The sequence below is a fragment of the Ciconia boyciana genome, chromosome 9 (assembly GCF_034638445.1).
Source record: "Ciconia boyciana chromosome 9, ASM3463844v1, whole genome shotgun sequence".
NCBI classification, from domain to species: domain Eukaryota; kingdom Metazoa; phylum Chordata; class Aves; order Ciconiiformes; family Ciconiidae; genus Ciconia; species Ciconia boyciana.
Window position 1 is genome coordinate 5,821,448 of NC_132942.1, and position 23,992 is coordinate 5,845,439.

Below are 23,992 nucleotides of genomic sequence, written 5' to 3' on the forward strand. Positions count from 1 at the left end.
GCCTCCTCCACACCAGTGGAACAAGGACTTCAGTTTAAAATCTTACTGTGCATTAGGACTTACTCAGCAAGCACAAAACCTGAAGTCAGGCTCCTGGGGAGCTGAAACAATTTACTGTTTCCTTTCTTAAGAAAGGCTTGCATGGTAAAGCCAGGACCAAAATAAATGGCCAAAGCTTGCTTATTGCACCTACACCGACAGACAGCCCAAATTAACCCTACCACGGAAGCTTCCCTTCCTCCTGCTCAGCAAGCCATCCACAGTGTCAAACAGACTGAAAGAGCATTGAACGAGACCAAGAAAACATCAACTTGAAACACAGAAGAGCAAAAGCTACCAAACAAAATGCATTAATAGGACTTGGAAAGTAGTACCATTTCTTTCTCTACTCAGCACCCAAGTTCAGGAGTTGCAACTGAGAACCCGTCCTCCTCCTTCCTATATTACAGTCTGATGACAGTGTTCTCAGTTGCCAAGGTTACTTAATTTATCAGTAATTAGAGATCAAGCTCCACAGAAATACATACGTGAAGACTTTAGAATGATCTTGTTACTATTGCAAGAGAAGGGCTTAAATATGCCACAATTCTGTGGCACGCAGTATTTCTCTGCGTTCTTCTCCAGGGGCAGTACAATCCTTATCATGAAAACGTTGATCTTCAACAAATTGAAACAATATTGAAAATATTAAATGCTACTTTTCAGACCTTAACAAAAAAATTACCTATAAATACTTAACATTGAAAGCATCAGACAAGTTTCCAGGGACTGATTAGCCAGCCAGAGCACGATGCATGCTGTTTAACAGGAAATCTGGGAAGAAGGTGACCCGCAAGAGATACACCTACTTCGGATATACACTGCTTTCAACCATGTTTCAGAATGCTACCACCAAGTATTACACAGCATGATCAGGCGGCCTTAGCCCTTCAAATCTTCTTTATGACTAATAAAAGGAAGCCAGTTAAAACCATTTAATATTTTCAAAACTCGTTCAGTTAGCCCACAGACTCCTCACCTCAAGTCAGACGCATAACTAGCCCCATCGGGAAAAGGAGAGGGCGCAGTTTCAAAGAGAAAACAATTTTCAAAAATGAAAATTATTTTATTTTTCACTTTGATACCCATAAGACTACAACTGTTCAACAAGGTAAACATAACAGTTATACAAAACATATGTAAATATTTACAGACTTAACTGTACAAAATAATTTAAAGTTTACAAAAGTCTCATGCAACCTCTGTTGACTGACACAGTCTAGGAAATCTCCTTGGAGAAGCATAAAAGATCTTTGAATTTATTTATTTATTTAATGGTTCAAAAAAAGGATGCTGCAAGGCTTCATCAAGAGTAATTCTTTTGGCTGGATCATATTCCAGCATCCTGCGAACAAGGTCAAACAGACTTTGATGATCTGTGTCTTGGCAATGCATGAACTCCTGAAAGAAAAAAAGGAAGTATGTTTAGAGAGATCTTTCACAACTGCAAATCTAATAAAATAATTTAAAAAGTGTTGTCTCCTACCTTTAAAGGCTTACAGCGTCTCCTAACATATCGTCCTGCAGAACTGTGTTCATCCCAGTCCAATTGGTCATGGTGAAAATAATGCTTTCTGCATGACAAGGAAAAGAATTTTAAGACCGTGTCAGTGCATAAAGTGGGCGGACGCTTTTCTAACAAGTTTTGAAACACCATAAAAATGTTCCTGCATATCCCTCCGCATTTGAGGAGCTAACATCTCTTTTAGCTAATATTTATTCAGAGACCTGTTGCTTTTATTTTACCATTGGTCACAATATTTAGAAAACAGGTCCTTCAGTATTCCAATCAAAGCAGCCACTGAAAACATATTTTCCATTACTGACATTTAAAGAGATGGATGCTTTCAGGTGTTCCAAGAGAACAACTTGGTCTCATCTGCTAGTAACAAAAAGACAGGTTGTCAATCTGTCAACTTTTTAAAAACATTTCTTATAAACTCTGCACAGTTGAAGTGGTTAGCAAGTATTTAACAAAATCAGGTATTCCCAAAAGTGTACTGCAAATACATGAGACTCCCAGCGCAAACAAAGTTCTGACAAATCCACACCTCAGCATCACATTACCACTGCTACGTAAGTAGCATTTTATTTAAATACTACCTGAATCTATTCCAATTGCAGCTAAGTTTTCTCTCATTTTTCAAAATGCATTATGAATCAGCTGGACAAATGTAATAAACTAAATACACTGCCCAACCTAGAATTACTGGAATTCTACTATAACATGAGTTACAGGATTATCTAGGTTAGCTGTCAAGAGGACAAAGTATTTCAGAAAGGGAATGGACCATCAAATCTCACATGCTCTGGATTTTGGACATATGGGGGTTAGGGGAGAACCCTGTGCTGGCTGCTTCTCCTTGCAATGGCAGTGGGAAACTTCTGCTGCATGTAGTTATCTTTGAGGAAGAGGGAAAGATCACTGAAGCACATGCCTGAGGGATATGAAGGGACAGTGGATGAGGCTGGCAGCTGTGGTAGCAAAACAGGACCCTCTTTTTCCTCTCAATATAAGTCTTCTCATGACAGCAGGTTCTTTATTCTCACAGTTTATAGAAAAATGGGTGTCTAATACTGTTCTGGTGACCATACCAAACTTAGCTTTAAAGACTTAAGAACATTCATATTCAGCTACTGTTCAAAAGGCTGGCATTTCGGTTGCTGGCAACTCAGACTAAAACTATTGTCAGCTATTCAATTCACCTAAGTCTGACGCAATTTCTTGCAATAGACTAATAGGTAACAAGAAGCCTGGAAGTCTCTTTGTTGATCTTCAGAAGCTCACAGCTAACAATGGAAACTTTAAAATTTCTCTTATAATAGGAAAATACTAGGCAACTTACTATTTCTTTACTAAACTTACCTGGATTTCTTGATCATGTGAGTTGGCAGAGGCCCTAGTATTCTTTCCATCATTGCCAAGTGTTCCTTACTATCATGTGTCTGTGCAGAAAGAGCAATGAATGCACTTATATTGTTTCTACTCTCAGCCACTTGGTAACAACACTTATCTACAAACAACATGATTGCTGGAGTACTGTCAGAGTATCTTTATACGTTATCACCTTAAATTATTAAAAAGATTATGCAATGCAGCTTGTTATAAAGCACTTTCCACAGTTAAGATGACCCCTGAACAAGAGTTCATAAACCAAGTTTTGTATGATTATGTTTGCTTTACTCTTAATTCCAGCAGTATCTTCAGACTCTAGACAGGCTTCATCATCCAAAAAGCCAGAAGAGATCATCTTAAATAGTCTGAAGGAGATAGCCGAGACATTACGTTTTCATATATGCATGCTGTCTTTACAATCTCATCTATATAATACTTAAAAAGCGCCTGTGAGGTTATGCCTTTTACAGTAACAGTTAAGTACATGTCATTAAAAGATCAAAATTGGTAGTCTGTAACAAAAACGTTCAATTTAACTTTACGTACATACCTGAAACACTGTAAATCCCAGGTAATACTCAATCAGAATACAACCAATACTCCAAACATCACAAGGCTGTGACCATCCCAGTGCTGCAAAATAGGCACAGTTTGTTTTACTTTTCAATATATTCTCAAAACCTGTAATCCACAAAGCATATACCCAGTTTCCATGCATTTACTGATGCCCATTTTCCCCCTCCACACCTCTCCCCAAACCTTGGTGGGAGAAAGTGGGAAGGGAACATGTCTGGACCTCTGTTTTTAGAGTATTTCTTTTACTGTTAAGAATTCTAACACCACCATCTGTGAGAGATGACCCAATTATTAGAACCATGAGCAACTACTCCAGTTTATGAAGTAAAGACATCTGAATGAACTTTAATTAAACTGTCAGAAGGTTTAAAAGTCTTTACTGACCTAAAATAACCTCAGGAGCTCTATAATGTCTTGTAGACACTAATGTGCTGTGATGTTCATCATCAAAAGTTGCACTTCCAAAATCAACGACTTTGATGTCTGTGTTTTTTAAAGTGCGTTCATCTCGCTTCTGCAAGAAAAACAAAATGCTATTTATTAGTATTTTTTAAAAGCATGCTCAGGCAAAAAGTATTCATCACATTACCTTTATTTATCTTCAAAATACCAGTTAAGATAAAATGCTAAAAATTAAACCTATGTAACAAAACACTCCTTTCAAATACATCAATTCCTATTCAGCTCAAGCTCCAAGAAAGAGGAGCTAGTAAACAAAATGATTTAATCTGAATACTAAAACCAGCTGAGTAAAGACCATTCCCACAGTAACAGAGCTGCTTTCCCCTTTTGTTAACCTTCAAGTTAACTTCCATTAGTTGTTATATGTGTCTTGTTTTTTTCTGTCCACTGGTGCATACACTCATCTATATCATTTTAGCTCTAAAATAAAAAAAAAAAGTCAAGCCTTATGCACAAACTAGAGGCAGTGAAGTCCATGCTGCTTTTCTGTCTTTAAGAAGTTTTTATACTTTGAAAAAAGAGCAGCAACACAAAAAGAAACTTGTATTTCTGCCAGTGCTAGAGGCGATTTGTGCAGACAACTTCTTACCCTAACGTTGTGCCTTAGTGTTTCCTTAGACTTAAAAGGAAGACACTGGTCAAGAACAGTCCTATTCAGGGCCCGTGCCAATTATACCATTGCCCAATGATCAACATCACATGTTGATGACAAACAGAAAATTCATCTTAGCTATTAAGCCAAGACTGCAAAACTGACAGGCACTTTGGACTCCAGGGTATTCAGACGGAAAGCAAGATCTGACATTCCTCTCAAAACACAGGGATGCTTTAAAGGGATTCAAATGGCTTAAGAAATATGAAGGAAAAAACCTGGCTAAATTCAAAGCCATTAACACAATGCTCCCTATGAATGCCAGAACTTCACTAAACAGCAAAGAACTTAACTAGTGATCAGATGAAACAGCTTAGTTTGAATCAGAGCAAAGTTACTCACTTAGCAGAAAGTTCGTACATCTCAAAGAGCACCAAAAAAAATTCTAGGAAACATAACTCCATCACTTGACCTTTCTACACATACTTTTTTTTTTTTTGTTAAGAAAAGTTCAGATGAAGACAGAAGTAGCCCAGTTCAAGTTGGGAGAAACAAAGAACAAACTTACCATTTTGGCATTGTACTTCACTATGTAATCAGACTCCACAAACAAGATATTTTCAGGCTTTAAATCTGTATGAGTTAGTTTATTATGGTGTAAAACTACAAGGAAAAAAAAGAACAGTATTCCATAATTAATATATTCATTTCCTAAAGGAAAAAAAACCCCACACATCTGATAAGAGTACCGACTACTTACAGTTTATAGACTGGCAAATTTGATAAGCCATATTTCTAATGTCATTAATATGAAATGGCAGAAAGCTGTTTTCCTTAATAAAGTCATAAGTACTAAGTCCCAGTAGCTCAAAAACAATGCAAACATGGCCATGATGATCAAACCATTCCAGCATCTGGACACAGCGGCTTAAAAAAGAAAAAGACACACACACACTCAATTTATTGAATAATTATGTTCTGCAAACCCTTAGTATGCTGACTATTCTAATTTTATACTTACAAAGTGCTGCTTGGATCCATGGTGTTTAAGTGTTCCAACACCTGTATTTCTGAACGGGCTGCTTCCCGGTATCTACCAACATTTTTCACAATTTTAACTGCTACATGCATTCCTCTCCTTTAAAAGAAAGTAAAGCATCACAAACTGAATCAATTATTGTTAAATACCCACAACCCCAAAGCAGCTCGATTTTAATAAAAGAAACACAGGAAAATTAAAGGTCATAGAGAATTATGAGTTGGATTACAGGAATTTGACTTAAGCACATTGCAACTTAACCAGAACTGGTTTTATAAAGAAATTTAATACTGATCTTTCCTTTGTCAAACACTCATAGTTATATTACATTAACTACTTCTCAGTCTTATTATCTCATCTAAGGTAGAATAAACATCAGGAATCCACCTGCAAGATGATTAAAAAAATAGCAAAGTTCTCATTTGAGGAAAGTACTCCAAAAATCTGACATTTTTTCTTACAACTTGTTGTGTCTCTTTTCCAGTGCTCCTGGGGAATCAGGGGAATTGAATAACTTCTGAAGTTTAGATTCTGAGTATTTTGTACTAGTGAAAACTGACCTGCACTCAGTGTAACATTTAAACTGTAAGACTATTACTTAAATGGAACACAGATATACATAGTTCATTCTCTCCCATTAATTCTTAAACAATTTTTAATTGTCTCTGTAGAGCTATTTAGGTTCTCCTGACTTAAGAATACTGTCTGCCCTTACAACACAACCTCAAGCTTCTGAACAGACTTAACTTGTGAAATGACAGAACCAACAAACCAAAGGCAGAGGAAAAAAATACTAGAACCATGTCACAGAACTGCAGATATAAAACATATGGCTAAAATAATCTGAGTTTTACTAACTGTTTAAAACTCCTAGCACATACAGAAGTGGTGGAAATACAGTAATTTTCTTCTCCTCCACCAAACATGCCATCACACAGAAGTAACCATTTATCAAAAAAAGACTGGATACTGGAGCACTGTGCATTCAGAAAAACTTCAAAGGATAATTCTGACTATGGAGACTGAGGAAAGAAATTTACAGCTTGATCAATTCCAAGCAATTGCTTTCACTAAGAACTGAAACTACTTTCTCAGCATCTCACTGCATCATCTTCTCAAAGTCAGTCTCCCAAACCAATTCTGTACTCTTTACCTACCCTCACATTCTCTAGTTATGGCAACAGCACTTGTAGAACCAACAGAAAAACACAATGAAGTAAAACATAGTTCTCCCTCTTTAAAAAGGGCAGATGATATCTGCTTAGTAGATTGCACCGTGTGGTTATACAGCTTGTATAGGAAAAAAAGTACACTTATAAAAAGGTTTATTTTTTGAAAGAAACCCTCTGTAGGCAGACATTTCCCAAGACAAATGCGGTTAGGGAAGTTCATTGTTAAAGACATTCTCAAAAGCTTAGAGGAAAAACAAGGTATTTCTCTATATACCATCTTGTATAAAGTCAATACCATCCAAGGGCCTTTCACAGAGCAGCAGAAGAAACAAAATACATTTATAGTATTGGAAGAGATGACTGAAGAACCTTAAAAACCATCAGGAACAGATGTGGTATCCCTTGAAAATCCTTACAAATTTTAAACTAGAAATAAGCTTACAAGGTAGCTCTCAAAACCAGTATAATTTCTTTCTTAAATATACTGCAACACTTTATTTGAACTGCGACTTTCTTGTAAAGAAAATATCCCTGAGCTTTAATTTCTGAGCTAAGTGGTGTCTTTTGTCATGAGATCCGCTCATAAAGATAACCAACACTTACATATCATGATCTATGCACTCCACTACTTTTCCAAAAGCTCCTTCTCCTAAAGTCGCAACAATTTCATCTAAAAAGAACAAACACAAGTTAGAATTATAAAACTACTTAAACAAGAACGAATATTATTAATGTAGATTTAAAAATGTGCCATTACAAAAGCATAATTACTTTAAATCTCAGCATCTGAATGCATTATTTTATTGGACAGGTGTCATGAAAACAGTTAGCCAAAAAACTATCTCTTGTTCTAATCTCAAGATTCAAGTTCATTTACTAATTGGAACTTTTTGAACACAGTATTTAAATTCTACAGAAAAGAAGATATGCAAAAAAACAAAAAAGCACAAAAAAAACAGAACAAAAAGAGCAATGAAGATTTCTTTAGCCCCCCTCCTCTGACATACTATTCTAAACAGATTTTTTGCTGAAAAGTTTTTAAAAAGTGTTGAAAAATGTTCTATACATCTTGCTCTTAGAACGTCTCCACTTTCACAGATCAGGTGACCCTCCTCATCATCCTCTACACTCCTGGATCTTTTCCTTCGGTGACTCTTCTGGAAACGGCACCAAGATCGTCCAGCCAATCAATATATCAGAGTGAATTCAGGGCAGAATACGCAATTCATTCAGCGGGGAGATATTCAGGCATTCAGTTACACACCAGGCCACGAACAGTTGGCAGGAGCAATTTCAAATTCAGTCCCCAGAAATTCACAGGGCACAGTTTATGTTACAGAAGAAAAACATGGCAAGGAACAGATTTTCAGATAAATACTTAAAGTGATAAAGCAACAGAAAAAAACAACACAATTTTGTCTCTCAAACAGTGGCTTAACTGAAGACAGATTAAGAATGCAACATCACTATTTCTAATACTTTGCTAGCAAATAGCAAAAAACAGTATTTATTTACATATCTAAGCTTACAGTCAGGTGAAATGTTTCTATTTTTAAAACATACACTGTATATAATCTAAACATTAAAAAATCAAGTAATTTTACTTCCCTCACGTTTAGAGAGAGAAGAAAAATTACTCTGAAGTCCTTTACTTGCATTGTATAATCTAATACAACTTGCTGTTTCTATTGCAGAAATGTGACATAAAACACCTGGAGCTGAAGATGTATCAGTGGGCATCATGCCAATAATGAGAAATTCAGAGAGCATGCCTTCAAAGAAGGCAAGCAGCAAACTTATCCTATCTTCAGTAAGACATTAGCTGCCATTAGCAGGCATGCGGCTTATCAAAGTTTTCTGGAATCAGGTGTAAAACTGTAGAGCTTGTTCTTATCAATTTACCAGACATGCATGTTTCACACTTCCACTTAACCTTACATTAAAAAGGCATGTCACTTCCATTACTTTTAGTAATAGGATGGATGGCATCTCACAGTCTACCCGAAAAAACATAGTTCACTATGCTGTAAAACTAAAAAGTGACAACTGTACTTTGAAATAGGATAGTTACCTGTCTTCAATTTCAAGATACCCCCCACCCAACACTCTGATCCAAAAGTCTCAACTAAGAACATATTCATATGCTCATAAATGTACTCAACTACAAATCCTTTTTTAATAATATTTCTTAAAAGTACTGTGACCAGGAATTGAAGTTCTAGCACTCACTTAAGAAGTCTATTACCACTAATTCATTAATAATAAAGTTAAAAATTACTCATACCGAATGCGATTGGTGACTGGAGCAATGATGTCTCTTATGCTTCCTTTTATGACTACTTTTCCTGCTCCGACCAGAGGATTTGCTATAGTGATGATGGTGACTCTTTTCATAGTCTCTGTGATAATGCCTGTGGTCATACACTTCACAGAAGTCATTTCTGTATTCCTCAACATATCTCCGGTCATGATGATCTCTTTCATTTATGGCTCTATCGTCCAAATAATGACTGAAAATATATTTTAAGTGAATGTTCTCCACTTCAAAAACTTGAGGTTCCAACAAGATAAGTGACTTGAGCTGAGTTACAGAGTTACATAGTATCTGTCTTTACATCATGAATGTTTTCTAATTGACTCCCTCCCCAAAAAATAGTGGAGCTTTTGATGTTACTTTATTAGGAATCTAACAACATTGTCAGTCTCAAATACATAGCAGCCATCCACATGAACAATATATAATCCGTCCACAGTTTGCACAGTAAATAAGAAATTCAGACTCAAAAAGGAGAAACACTTCCTAGAATATACTGAGCAACTCAATTACAATCTCCAAAGTCACACAATAAATCACTCTCGATACAGCAATAATCCCCTTATATGCTTCCAAAGCTCAAAGTGTTAAAAAAGAAAAAAAATAAAACCTGGAGACTGAGAGAAGTAGCATTGTTCTTAGTGCTCTGCATTAAACATTAAAAACCTCGGAGAATATCTGGATCAAGGATCTTCTGCACATAAAAAAAAAACCTTTAAGAAAGCTGCTGAGGCAAAGAGCCCCCATATTGCTGTACACCTAGCCCTTCCAGCATTTTATAAGCACGAGTATGAGCTCTTAAAAGAATTCCATGGGATCTCCTCAAGGAAAAAAATAACAGAACACCACATCCTTCCAGTGAAAGTAGTGTGGGAGAAAAAGCAAAACACCTCCAAATTAGTAAGAGAAACTCATACTTACCATTGCACTAAATGATTAAACAAACCTTCTCTTCCTTTCGTTCACATTAAGTAAATGAAAAGGCATACTTTTTACTTTACGTTTAATATTGAATGTATTCAATACCAATACTTAACTGACAACAGTGAAACAAACTAGTAACATTTACTTGTTTTTATTAAAGAATTTCTATTTAACAGTTCAGGTACTGTGTTAACAAAACCAACTACCTCTTAAGCTTGTCTTAAATGGCCTTAAGGAATTGCCAGCTTTGAACACTCAAAAACTCTTATCCTGAAAATGTATTTATTTTAGACATGATAGGAAACATTAGTGCTACTCAGAGTCTTATACCTTTCTGAAATGTGATTTGGTTTATAGTGCTTGCTTTCTTGTCCACTGCTGTGGGACCTTTTCCTGCGTTTACGGCTGCTACTGTGCTTTCTTTGATCCCAGCTCTTTCTGTCGTCCCATTCAGGACAATGAGATTGTTTTGAATGCCGCATCTGCCACTGAAAAAAAACAAATCGACAAAAACACATAAAAGACAAAAGCATTACACTGGTATTTGTAGATGCAAGTCAACTACTGTAGTTTGATCAAATATTACAGAACTAGAAAGAACCATTTCCTCAAATAATTATTTTTCCTCAGCTTCCCCCACATATTATTTTGGTTTGGCCAGTAGACATAGCTTTCTCATCCTAACACTGTAACACTGTTACAAAACACAAATCAAGATTAAATAGGCCAACTCATCTTCACTTAATAGCTTCAAACATGTCATTAAAGCCCATTTTAAATAAACTCTCAAGTGACTAAACAGAATCACTTCCTTAAAGAGCCTTCTGTCAGAGAGAGACCTTAATCTTCAGATATCCTCTCCAACAAAACCTAGATTTAGGTCTTTTAGTTATATTGTACATAAGTTACTACGTGAAAGTCAAGTATGTACAATCAGTTTCAAAACCGCTCTCATGAATCTATTTACAGATCACTGTTAAACAGACACTTTTTAAAGTTTTAGTAACACTCACAATGAACTCTGAAATACTAACACATAACTCTGCAGTACTATGAGCCAAGCCACAATTTTTGAACCCTATTAGCATGCAAGAATGTGGGTGTTCTACAATTCAGCCGATTCGCCAAAGACAAAACCCACCAGCTTCCGTTGCTGGATGTTATATGCAGGAATTCTGTGTTCAAACAGGTACATGCACAACTGGAAAAAAAGGAAAGTAAAGCACAGCTGTAGAATTAAGAGTATAACAAAACCAACCATTATTTGTTTACTCTTCTTTGGCAGTTTTTGAAAATAAGAATAAGCTTACATATCTATTTCAGTATATTCTGAAGAATGAACTAACACAGGACAAGAAAAAAGCGTCCATAGTAAGTGGTGACAGCAAGAAAAGTAGTTTAGAAACAGATAGCACTAAAAAAAAAAGAAATCATGATTGTGTAAATTTACACAGAACAACGTTAGTTGCCTCTGTACCAACTGGAGGCATTAAGAAGGAAAGTTTTAGAACATGTAAATGGCAAGCCTGTTCTGAAAAAGGTTTTCCAATACTTTCATAACCTTTGTGACAGGCTGGTAGTTAAAAAAAAACACAACAGACACCTGCACCAATATTTTTAAAAGAAATCTGTTTTTAAAATACAAATACAAGGCAACCAGAGTGACAAACTATGCAAAAATTGACTGCCACACCCTTTGAGTCAGTCATGATCTAGGTCTTGCAAAAATCATCTTCGCTTATGATACATTAATAAGAAAAATACTAATGTATTGAATGACAAACAAAAACACCTGAAGGATCAAGACAAAATTAAAACCAATTAGTGTTTCATTTACATGTCTGAATTTCTTCTCTTCTTACCCAGCTCCAAAGCCATTTTCCTCTATTTTCAATCTACATAGCCCAAATTATGAAATACACTCAGGTTTCAGTTATTCTACTTTTGAGGTGAAGAGTTCCCCACACACACTCAGTTATAGGTGAATTGAGGATTTTACTTATGATTGCCTTTTTTTTTTCTTCCCCATTTGGCAGAAGGCAGGCTGCACTAAGGGCTCTATAGTGGACAAATATATAAATAAAATCACCATTAAAGTGTCCTGCAGAGGGGGCCTTGGGGGTGGAAGGATGGACATTTGACAGAGAAAACTGGAGAAAAGGTTTAGCTGAGAACTAACTGCTGCTTAACTACACTCAAGTGCACACGGAATTACTGGAATTAAGACAGAAGTTGCAAATTCTGTCCCTGAAGGAGCCAAGTAAATGCAAATGAGAAAGAAATTGTTAGAATCGGTCTGTGCAAGGCCCGAAGAGGCCACAATCCATTTTACAGTAGGAGCCACCTTAAGATTTTTTGAGTATTATGCACTCCCTCTAAATTTATGCACCAAAGCACTTCACTTACGTAATACTGCCAGCTGACACGAACATATGCATTCCTATAGCATGTGGTCCTAATTCATATCACAGGCCCTTTTCAATCCCACATTTTGCCATAAGGTTTCTCAAATAGGAGCCATGGACGTTTTGTAAAAGATCCATACATAAAGCGTCTCACGAAGGCCACAAAAGTCCTGCCATAAGCTGCCTACACAGCAATTTCTAAATGTCTCTCCTCAAAAACTTGGCAGGCTGTACGGATCGGAGGAGGTCAAAGGCTTGTTCCTTTGAGATGACCAAAGTCTGTCGAGCCAGGCCGATCTGAGCGTCTGGGGTACAGACACGCAGGAGCAGGCCCTACAGAAGACACCCACTACCCCAACCCACGGCCAGGAAGTCCACTTCCACGCCGGTCTTCCCTTGGGAGGCCTCTGGAGCCGTGGAGGGGAGGAAAGGCTCATCTACGCTGCCATCTGGGCAGGCGCCAGACACCTCCGTGCTGGCCGGGCTAAAGAGCCATGCTGCGCGGCCCCCACCCCGAAAGTACCCACCGCACACGAGGCCTCCAGCTCTGCTCGCCCCAGCCCCCACACGCAGCCCCCTCCGCAGAGACGCTCTCCGCCACAGGAAACCCTGACCGGGGGGGTCCTGCACCGAGGATCCCTCCTCCCACCCTAACACCTCCTCAATCAACCCCTCACGCAGGGCTCTACGCTCATTCTGCTCCCCGGGCCGCGAAGGCGACGCGAGCCAGCCCCCCTCACCAACCCTCTGCACCCCCTCCGCTTCCGTGCTGCCTCGGCCCCCTGGAAACGTAAGGGAGAGAGGAAAAAGGGAAGAATAAAAGAGCCCGAAGAGGAAGGCCGCCCCCACCACTTACAGCTGAAAAAAAAGGCGAGCGAGCCCCGTGTCCGCCCTGCGCACACAAACAAAATGGCGGCCGCGACCGAGCGCGGAGAAACTCCTTCCTCCTCTCCTCCCTCGCTCTCCCTCTCGCGGCTTCTGTGCGGCGTGACGTCAGACGCAGAGCACCACGGGCGGGCGTAGGACAAAGGCCGCCCCCTAGCGGAGGTGGGGGCAGGGGAAGAGCCGAGCCCTGACAGGCACCCAGGGGACGGCAGAGGCCCCGCCCCTGGAGGCGAGGCCCCGCCCCTGAGCCGCCGCGGCAGCCGCCGCCATGGCCGCCGCCATGGCGGCCGCTCTGAGAGGAGCGGGGTCCTGTCCGCCCGGCCCAGCCCACACGCCTCGGCCTGGCCTTTCCCCGCGCCCCTCTGTGGGGGAAACTTCTAAGAAGCTTGAGGCTGTGTGGGATAGGGACTCAAATTCAAGCAGCGAGCCCGGGTTCAAAGGCTGCCACCGAGCTGCAGGGCCGCCCTCCTCTGGTGCCCGCGTCGGCCCTGAGAGTCGCCTCGTCAAAGGGGTGGAGCGGTACAGAAATCGCAGCGCCAATTAACTGCTCCTAATGAGCTCAGCAAACGTGTTTAAGTAGTTCGGTGTCCAGGTTGATTCCACTGTTAGGCCTGGCTTCATGCTCACACTTAAGAGTAGCTCGCAGGTAAGTCCCAGGGGAGTGGTTCCTGCGTGATGCTGTACAGTAAAAAACCTAATAAAATTGATTATCCGCCCAAGTCAGCAACTTGGAGCTGCCCCTTCCTCCATGAGTGAGTGCTCTGACCGCTGGACAGAGAGTATGTGCGTTGCTGAGTGCAAGCAAATCGCTGTTTCCTAGTCCTGGGCCAGAGCCGGGAGCCGCGGCGGGGGGTGCTCCCTGCAGCCGGGGCGTGAGGCGGGCAGGTGGCCGGGCCGGGCCGGGCCGCCCGCGGTTACACTGACGGTGCAGTTCCCGATTCGTACCCAGAGAAGTGTGACGGTGAATCAAGCTTCGTCATGTGCTTCCGGCAGAGACAGATGCTTGCTCGCTCCGAGAAAAGCAAAACGCTGGTGTCACAGGTCTGAATTAATGCAGCACTGTACAGTGGAAAAATATTATTACCAACTCCTCTAGCAACCATTCAGACAGAGAATTTAATAAGCCCAAAGAGATTGTTTTAAAGTAAAGAAAAGCAAACCCAAAACGAGGGGAAAGTAGAACTGAAATGCAAGCTTCAAATTTAGTGACTCACAATGTTTTAGCTGGGGAAAATTACAAATCTCTGAAGGGTAGTGGATAAATTGAAAAATTCCCGAACTCAGTGACACTTTCCCAGAATAATTTTAGCAAGTTTTACCTCTAATACAGCAAGATTTTGCAACTGAAGCAAAAACCAGAATATCTAAGGTGTAGTGTACTTTTTATTGAATGAGTGCTGGTCTCTTTTTAATGTCAGTCCCCCAAAGTATTAGCAAATAGTACTAAAATGAAGACATGTTTGATTTTGTGGTTTTAAAATGTTCCTTGAAATTTGTTTGCCAGTGAGCTTAAGATAAGCATTTAAATGTGGTTTGCACTAGAGTGAAAATCCTGTTTCTCTTCTTGGGGTTTTTTTTTAAGAAGAGAAACTAAGATACGGAGCATTGACGGCTGTTTGTTGCCACGTGGTTTTTAAAAAACCTTTTTACCTCATAGTCCTTGTCATATACCAAGTCTGTCAATGCCAAATATGGCTTCAGTGCCAGTGGTTTACTATTTCTCATTTAGCATGTAAATGATTGATTATTATTTACAAAACTAGCAATAACATCTGCAAAGTGTTACAAGTTTTCTCAACATCCACTGATACAGCCCCTGCCTGAGGAATTCTCTCAGACCACAAGCAGCAGAAAAAAGATAGAGGGATAAAATTACATATACAGAGAGCGAGCATGCACACATGAACATACATGCCGAAGTGTTGTGAACATGCAGAAAATATCCATTGACCTGACACTAGCCAACTGTACCAGAAAATTACAGTTTCTCACTGATTTCTTATTCCAGGAGGAATGTCTAGGGAGGGTATCTGGCTTTTATGGAAAGTTTCTTGCAGTTAATTTTCCTTCCTGTTCAGGAGGTGGCAGTGGAGACCCAGCAGTAGAGGAATGTCAGCTGGAATTTAAGTGGTGTCTCAGAGAAGGATAAAGTCAGGAGAAATTCACTGGCCATGACCAGGTTATGTAGCACAAACAAAGCAATGGCCCCTCTAGAAATAGCCATTTTTAAGATAGGAATAATCTAACAGTGAATAATCAAATTAGAGAAGTTTAGTCTTTACAAAACTGGGAAGGAAACTCATTTGAATGTCGTTACAGCTACTTCTGCTGTCAACCCTTATGGTATTTACTTTTGTTTATATGAGATATTTCCTTGTTTAATTAGACTTTACAACACCAAATGTATGCACAACTTGAGGAGAGAGTAACACACAATGCAACTATGTTTTAGATATTGCTTTGTACAGCAGAATACGTTACAATTCAGTGTAATTATCCTGGTGGGACACATTTGTGCATGTATGAAAAGCTACATTCAAAACATTTGCTTCAAAATGCAATTTTGTATGGTCCCTCTTTCAAATGCTTTACAACAGTAGGTGATCCATCCTCACAGCAGCTATTCAGGAGGCATAAATCTCATTTAGCTTTCTCATTGTTCAGATACAAAATTTAAAGCAGGGGTTGTCCGCCTTGCCCAAAGCCTCAGAAAGACTCAACAGCAGAGGCAAAAATTCCTGGCTTTCAGTACTTCCAGTGCTGTGCTTGCTTTTTCTTAATTAAAGATGTATTGGTTTTGTTTTTCCTCCCTCTGGTTAGCATCAGAGGGTGGTTGATTAGTAGTTGTGCTTTGCCTTTAGTTTATGGATTTCTGCAGTTCCATGGTTTGGTTTTTATACTGATGGAGAGAATTTCATAGATACCCTGAATTGGGTGGTACCAGCTGTAGCTTTGCTTTGGAGCTCAGGGACAGAGTAATGACAATACTTTCTGTTTATAAGGGACTGAACTGAATGGGGATGGAAAAGCCACCAGGAGCATTTCTAAGATATATCAGGGAAAATATATTATTCATTTCACAAATCACTATAACTACTGATCAAGGGAGCCAGTGTCCTAGATTGGTGTGGCATATGTAAATTCAAAGAGATAATAGGAGCTTGGATGGGTGGATCAGCAGAAAGGCAAAGTGAGAACCCACTGACAGTAGTATTTCCACTCCATGAGAGTTTATTTTTGAAAAGCATAATTTTATAATAGATTTTTTTGCGGTAGATAGCAAAATGCAAATATTCAGCCAGGTCAAAAAGAATAAGATATGGTTATAGCTCAGGGACACATTTTCCTTGTTAATGAGTTATTAGAATTTTTCTTAGGAAAGCATTGACCCAGAAACTTTGTGTGGGCATGGGCACTTGTGTTCATTCACACGTGCATTGGTGAAAAGTTGTGGCCAAATAATATGACGGTTCTCTCTGAGCTGTGCCAGGTGGCAGACAGGAATGGCCTACACTGCCCTCAGCATGTTCACACATGGTATTAAGATATTAAGTGCAAGCGAAACACCATGCTTTAAACGGCTGGCAGATTTCTACTCAGGCAAGATGTTTTCTCTCCAGCGTTTAGACTGGTTTTTACTTCAGTAATAGCACTATGATTGTCTAGGTGGGATCACCTTGGGCTGAGCTGACCTGATCCATTCCCTTTTATTGCAAGGCTCACAGGGATGGTTGAAACTTGGACTTTTCTCGCTCTCTGTTTGTGGCCTTGTGGCCTGTGTCTCAGTCCTTCTGAGGACTGAAATGTTTTAGCCTCATAAAGATTTGGGGGCTTGACACTGGGAAGCTTGGAAAAGTTACAATGTACAGGAAATTCAGCCTGATGACTTAAGAGTCCCTTCTGGCAAGAGCTCCGACACCATGCGTAAGAACACTGTGCTGAGAAAGGGGGTTGCACATCACACTTCTGCAAGCTTTGGAGTCAGTGACGCTACTTAGAGCAGAAGTCCGCGCTTGGTAACGGCAGGCAGAACCAGGCTGTGCTGAACAGAAGTAACACACTCACAGAAGCAATGTGGTGCAGATGCCCAATGTTACATCAAGGAAACTCCACCACTTACGCCTACACATGAGTTTCACCTCTGAGCCTCTTTCTTATTTTAATTTTAAGCTACTTGAAGCAAGGATGTCTTTTACTGTACGTGATTACTGAAATGGGTCCCTCCTCTCAGTAGAAGCTCTCAGTTTACTGCAATACGAATAATGAAAGAACACATTTAAACATGAGTTGTACCATGGAGTTTTATAGGAACAGACTAAAAATATTCAGGCCCAGTCCCAGATTTTTCCTCTCATTATGAAGAAGTTTTCAGTCTATGACTCCTATTTGGGAAAATACTTTATTATGGGAACTAAGATAATTTGTCTCTTTTCCTTGCAGTGTACATGCAGTGCATGTTCTGAATGTGTGAGGATGAAGAAAGAAGCAGTAAAGTAGAAACAAGAGGAAGAGCAGAAACGACAGGTACTTTTGTGCCTACATGCACATTCATGAATGGTCGTGTACACTCAGGGATATGTTTATATTTTTGCAATTTCAAAGCAACCCAAGTTTCTTTGCAGCCTATTCTGTAGATTTGTAGTTGTTGAAATCTCTACTACAAAGAAAACTGAAAAACAAAATCAACACAGCTGAGCCTTTTTTTATTATTATTCTTATTTGACACTCACATTACAAAATTTAGAAACCATAGACAGTTCAGGCAAACTGTTAAAACACAGTATAAATTAGGGGGGTTTAATATATAAATTCTATACATAGGTAAGTTAGCTCGAACATGACTGACAAAAGGATTTCATAACAATCTTACCACAACTGTATAAAAAGGCATGGGAATAGGATGGGCACTATAATCATGAATGCAGGTTAAGACATTTTCCACAACAGCTATAAAGCGTAACAATGACCATGCTATTCTTGCAGTGTTTATGTGGGGTACGGTATGCATATTATCATTAACATTTTGCAAGATCTATGTACAGTCACAAAATCATAACAGCCGCTTTCAAGTAACCTTACTGTTTCCTGCCTGTGCAATTAATAGTGTGTCAATATTTGTTCTGAGGACTTCTAACAAAGCTACATGGTTTGAGTATTATGGATGGTAGAGGGATTTCAATTTGACTGGAAAATGCTAATCATAACATGAATTTGCTTAATTTAAAGAAAAAGATACAGGAAAAGCACAGTGCCTCATTACTATCGCTCACATGATCAGTATATATCAGTCTTTTAATCCATATTTATTTCCTAGCTTGATTATTTTTAAAAAATAAAATTATAATTTAGTTCCTATTTTTCTAAGCACAGTTGTAAAAAGGAGTTTCACCAGAAGAACTGTAAAACTAAAATTTGGATATCTTTATGGGGTAATTTTTTGAAAGGACATGCTTCCCAGGCGACCCTGGACATGTCATTCAACCTTTGAATTTCTCAGTCTGAAAATAAGGACAGTTCTGCTTACCCATTTTTACTCTGTGTTTTTAGGTCTGTGAATAAATGTTTTAGAATGCTATGTTCTTGGAGTTTAGGTTTAAGACAGCTGGTACTGTCACTGTCACTAAAAGTGAAAAAATCTTAAAATCTGATTTCGCATCTTTATAAGCTGATGAACACTTGCTAAGAGTTCTGAAACCCAGAGGATAATTTATTTTCCATCTGTGTTGGGTACTAGCAATGGTCTTTTTACAGACAGACTCCTAAGGGAAGTACTTGTACATTTGTAAGAATTGTATCTTGAAAACACTTGAATTTAAGAGCTCTGTGTGTGTATCTTTCACTAAGTTTTAAGAATTAGGAGGATTCTGTTGGAACAATTCCTTCTAGTTCAAGGCAAGGACAGACTGTAAGTGATAACCCAACTTGGGCTGTTATGGAAATACATATGATGTCAACTGTCCAGACTACAGCTCGCGTTTTCTCAACTCTGTTTACCCATGGGCCAAACATCAAGAAACCATCATATGTTTAGTTGTTTCAAAAAGACTGGAATTTTAGAAGCATAATTAAATAATGAAAGCAGTGATGTAGTACTGACCAGTAACAGTTCACTGAGGAAGTCACATTTCTCTGAAAGGTAGCTGGACTATGGAATTTTCTGGTTAGGAGTCCATTAAATGGGCTGTGCACATTTTAGAAGGAAGTTTCCTGTACAGATATTTAACTTATAGGACTCATGAGCTCTGAACTCTAAGTCTTCTGCATTCAAGAAGGCCTAGGAACATTGCTCTACTGCAGTATTAGTCTGGGTTGGCAGTTTTAGGGCCACAGGGATGAAGGGAGAAGGACTCCTATTCTATTATGACAGCTCTGGAGTATGATTATAGAGCCCTTGTATGGCAGAGAACTAGAAAAATGTTCCTATGGCATTTTGCAAGAGCTGTTTATGGAGAAAAATACTGCTTCTGTGGAGGAAAAGGTATCAAGGGAAGAGTGAGCAGTCTAAGCCACTCTGAATTTACAGCGTTACAGTCTGCATCTGGCCACAGTGCAAGGCAGGGGATCTAGACAAGAGTTACTCATACTTAGCTTTTTTTCTGTAGCTGAGGTTATAGCCTGAGTTTCAGTGTCTTGCACCTGTGCAGAGTGTATGAAATACCACCCATACAAGCTATTAGCTTCTTATCTACATCTTGCATAACGTAAAAATGCAGGATATGATGCCTTGTATGAACATTAGCTTAATGTATTTAGTATTTTTTGCATATCTGAAAATATGCAAAAAGAATTGTAAAAGAAATTAATACAAAACAGATCAGCCTCCAGATCTGTTCCATCAAAAAAAGGTAACTTGTTTGCTGCCTTCTCTGCTCAGCTCAGAGCTCAGCTGCTCCACAGGGCAGCTAACAGTGGTTGCAGGGAAAGGGATACACTCTAAGGCAGTGTGCTTTCCTTCCAACATACCCAACATTAAAACAAAAGTATTGGTACAGCTTTCTGCATCAGTATTTCACTGTATTCTCTCCTGCCTTAGCCTGCCCAGCTGCCATTGATATTAATAGGAAGATATGCACAGATATCTTGTTCCACTCTGCTGCCATGCTGTGAAATATGAAAGTTAACAACCATCAAGGTATTTCTCGTAATTTTTTTAAGTACTTATTTTTCCGTGTTGCTTAGATCTTAAAATCTCTGTCAACTAAGTAAAATTCTTCACTGTTTCAAGTCCTCTAGAGGAACCTCTTTTAGTTCGAAGAATTTTCTTGTAATCATTCTGTTGGATGGATAAGGAAGTAGGCTTTGCCCCAGGTGAACTTCCAAGAACTTCCTACCTTTCAAAAGGGATGTGTCCCAGCATCAGAAACCTAAGAGTGCAGGCTCAGATATGAATTTGCATGTCAGCTTTGTACAGGATCATCTAATCACCTCTGCATCCCCCTGTTAGTGTATGTGCTGCCATATGGACACCAGATAAGTGTGTGCTGTTCCCCAGCCACAGTTCAATAATGCCCTGCACCAACTACTGAGGTAATTTCACTCAACAGATAATGTTAAAAAGGACAAAAGAAAAGAAAGTCTTTGGCCCACAGTTGAGCCTCTGAGCAGTGACAAACGGGCTTTTCCCTGTTTCCTTGTCACTCCCTAATCACATTCTGCAATTACAACAATGGAAATAATCAGTTCACAATCAAAGGGGTTTTAATTTCCAATGAAAGAGACACCTGAGACAGTAAGGCTAATTTCTACCAGTCTAAAAAAGAAAAAAAGGTTCTTAAAGCCAGAAAGTAAAATTTTGCTCTCAGACGTGAATTAATTCATTGGATCAGATTTAGTCCTTGAATTTGCTGCTGAAACTTCAACAATGTCAAAGAAAACTTTTGCTAAGGCTGGATTTTCACCCTATTCAGTGCAACCTGCCCATCTGAGAGTTGCATCTGGCTCAAAAGAAAGGCCAGGGACTATACCAGTTGTCAATGCAATTTAATCCCTATGAGTCACTTAAAACTGTACTATAGTTGATAATCGCAGGACTGCTCCAAAGCCCATCAGAATCAGTTGGAGTTTTTCCTCTGGCACGTTGCTGTGCTTGCGATCAGTCTCATTCTATGGAACACAGTCATTGTTAGGCCAGATACTGTTAACTGTGTAACATTTTTACACTGATATGCATAACAATATATTTTCTACTAACATGTCTTCTTTTTGATAACTCCAATTACATATTCAGTCATCTGAGCTCTGTTCTAAACTGGATTTACAGTCATGTGCAAACCAGTGCTCATGTGCTTTAATAAAAGGTGCGTAAACTATTGCAACAAAACATGACGAAGTAACCAAGGTATCAGTAAGGGAATGGCTTGATTTTAAGTGAGTGATTATCTTATCACCACTGACCACATCACAAAATATTTTCAAGCTGAGAAAAATATCTCTACGCTTAAATTGTTTCTTATTTGAAGTGCTTTAGCAGCTGTGTCCACACTTTTTTAAAGTGCCGTTTCAGCAGTGGCTGGGATCATAGTTTGCTTCCAGATCTGCATGTCCTCTATCCACATGGGGAGCTTCCAGCCAGCTGTATGACAGAATTGTGTTAACTGCCTAACAGAGGGAACAACGATATGCTAAGCTTAGTGCACTCTGGTGCACAGGGTTCTTGTGTGCTAGACTCATTTCAAGAGTTTTTTTCCCTCAAAATTCAGTCACGCCTAGCAGCCCTACATCCATCCACCTTTAATTAGGTGATGTGATTGATGCTGATGTGAAATTGAGGGCAAGACTGTATGATTAAGTGTCTTTTGAGAGGCATTGAGCAAGTTCATCTACTAACTTCAACACAAGCTCAAGGCTCACAATTCCCTCTTTGTTTTTCACTGGGCTTTTTATCTAGCCCCGCATTGCAGAATGGCACACTCAAGAAATGAAAAAATAGAACTTTTGTTACCACTCTGATTATGCTAGAGGAGGTGCAGAAGTGATTTCATATATCTGGGTCTTTTAAAATATTGCTGTATACACAAAAGCTAAGTTAATGCTTCTGAAAGACTCTGTATCATATATTCATGTCTTACTAGCTTAGGGTTTTGATGCTAACGCTACAGACCTATAGCTCTAGCTTTGCTCTGTTCTCTGTGTAGCATTAGTTCAAGCAGCTCTCAGGGAGACAAATCCACTGAAAAAAGTGGAATTAGAAAGCCATGACATTACTACTAGTAACTTGTCTCGATGTTAGTCTAATGACTACATGCCTTACAGTGGCTTAGTGCTTGGTGTTAAGTGATATTGCTTTCTTTTCAGCATGGTAGGAGTTCTTTACATGTATATAGCAAGAAAATATTAATTATGGGATGCACTTTTTCTCATTTTCATGTAATGTTAATACATTTTTGGATGAAATCTCTTCCCCAAATTGTCATCCTTTGTTTTCAGTTGTATTCATGCTTTGTAAAACCTGTGGGTGAAGCAAGGCTCTAACCACTCTCCTGTCTGGAGCTGTACACCCCAGTTAGGCCAAATGTGAATTACAAATGCAACTGACAGCTGTAACTTAAGGCTTTACATAGTTTGTATTTAAATCAATAGGATTTTAGCCACAAAATTATGTGAAGACAAGCTATGGTTCCTAGTCTGTTTTTTAAAAGTGCTGTCTTCTCATTTTAAGTTGCTGTGTACTCTCATCTCCAAGTCGTTTTGCAAAGAGCAGCCAGCACCTCTGGAGATCAAATACTATGGATCAACATGCCATGCACCTCTATAAAGCAATAATTACCTCAGTGTTCACCAAGAGATGAGGATGTTTAGCACCTCTGAAAAAAGACCTTTTAAATGTGTGACTACATAAAGGCTTAAAGATAATTTGGTGCTTCTGAAAGTCCCACTAAGCCCTTAATACCTACCTAAATCTGACCTTTATGCTTCCATTTTAAGCACTGAGGTTTGAAAGTTTTGGACTATGGAAGTGGTTTAGTTTGCAACAGTGATAAACTTTATGAGCTCTAATTTAACTCATACTTACAAAATTGCTTGAATTCACAGAAGGTGCCCAAGAATATAAAGTATTATCATGAGAAATCACATTTTGATTCATCTTCAGGGTGTCATCAGCTGTACCAGCCTCTATTGGCTCATTAGAAAAGGAGTGAGGATTTGCATTTTAAAAAGCAGGTTTTAAGAAAGGGCCCATCCACCTACATTGGGTTTCAGATAAATAAAAAAACATTTCCACTATGAAGTCACACTGTGCCTGTTAAAAAGATGCAGACATTAAGAAAAAAATGTCCATTTAGCAAACACACTTAAGCATTAGCATTGTTGTAGATATGTTTATGGTTATTGCTCTGAATTTGGTTGGAATTTAACAGGCTTTTAATGGCATCATTTTGGAAATGGTTCTGCTCGAAGGAACAGCTTTGTGTGTACGTTTCTCTGTATAGCTCTCAGCTCATGTACAAAAATTAACAAACAGCATATTGACAGTATCACCGGAATAGTGACCATTCCCTGGCTGGAATGATGTTGTACCATCCTTACACTTAGTTCTTCCATACAAAGCTTGAGTAAACACATGACATTTTTATGTTTCCCCTACTTGAACTCATGCGCTGACAGACCTATACGAAAAGAAGAATTGAAGTTCTGCCTCAAGCCCCTATGTATGCAAATCTAGAAGAAGCTGTCCTGCTCATCTCAGC

General features: G+C 39.0%; 1 protein-coding gene and 1 long non-coding RNA gene across 3 annotated transcripts; one reads left to right on the forward strand and one right to left on the reverse strand.

Annotated features, from left to right (window-relative positions):
• Positions 1-1,099: 1,099 nt before the first annotated feature.
• Positions 1,100-13,471, reverse strand: CLK4 (CDC like kinase 4). Of its 2 annotated transcripts, XM_072872140.1 has the most exons (14): positions 13,276-13,471; positions 11,156-11,215; positions 10,345-10,502; positions 9,061-9,286; positions 7,843-7,933; positions 7,380-7,446; positions 5,587-5,703; positions 5,326-5,492; positions 5,134-5,228; positions 3,896-4,025; positions 3,486-3,568; positions 2,906-2,985; positions 1,526-1,613; positions 1,100-1,440 (listed from the first exon to the last, which is right to left on the reverse strand). In XM_072872140.1, the coding sequence occupies exons 2-14, from the start codon at positions 11,207-11,209 to the stop codon at positions 1,303-1,305; spliced, it is 1,494 nt and encodes a 497-aa protein (XP_072728241.1). In that variant the 5' UTR covers positions 11,210-11,215; positions 13,276-13,471; the 3' UTR covers positions 1,100-1,302. The 2 variants fall into 2 exon arrangements, with proteins under 2 accessions (XP_072728241.1, XP_072728242.1); XM_072872141.1 differs by lacking the exons at positions 7,843-7,933; positions 9,061-9,286; positions 11,156-11,215 and having other exon boundaries at positions 13,276-13,426.
• Positions 13,472-13,565: 94 nt separating this feature from the next.
• On the forward strand, positions 13,566-23,083 carry LOC140656442 (uncharacterized). The gene is made up of 4 exons (XR_012044081.1): positions 13,566-13,950; positions 17,745-17,828; positions 20,338-20,436; positions 22,963-23,083. It is a non-coding gene; the product is annotated as an uncharacterized lncRNA (long non-coding RNA).
• The last annotated feature ends 909 nt before the right edge of the window (positions 23,084-23,992 follow it).

What these genes read in the sequence shown, in the direction of transcription:
- CLK4 (XM_072872140.1), bottom strand. Translation starts at nt 11,209, where the DNA reads ATGTACCTGTTTGAACACAGAATTCCTGCATATAACATCCAGCAACGG. An exon ending in GAGTGCATAGATCATGATAT is followed by an intron (nt 5,704 to 7,379) that starts GTAAGTGTTGGT and finishes TTTCTTTTAAAG; the next exon opens with GAGAGGAATGCATGTAGCAG. An exon ending in TGAAGTACAATGCCAAAATG is followed by an intron (nt 4,026 to 5,133) that starts GTAAGTTTGTTC and finishes TTTTTCTTGCAG; the next exon opens with AAGCGAGATGAACGCACTTT.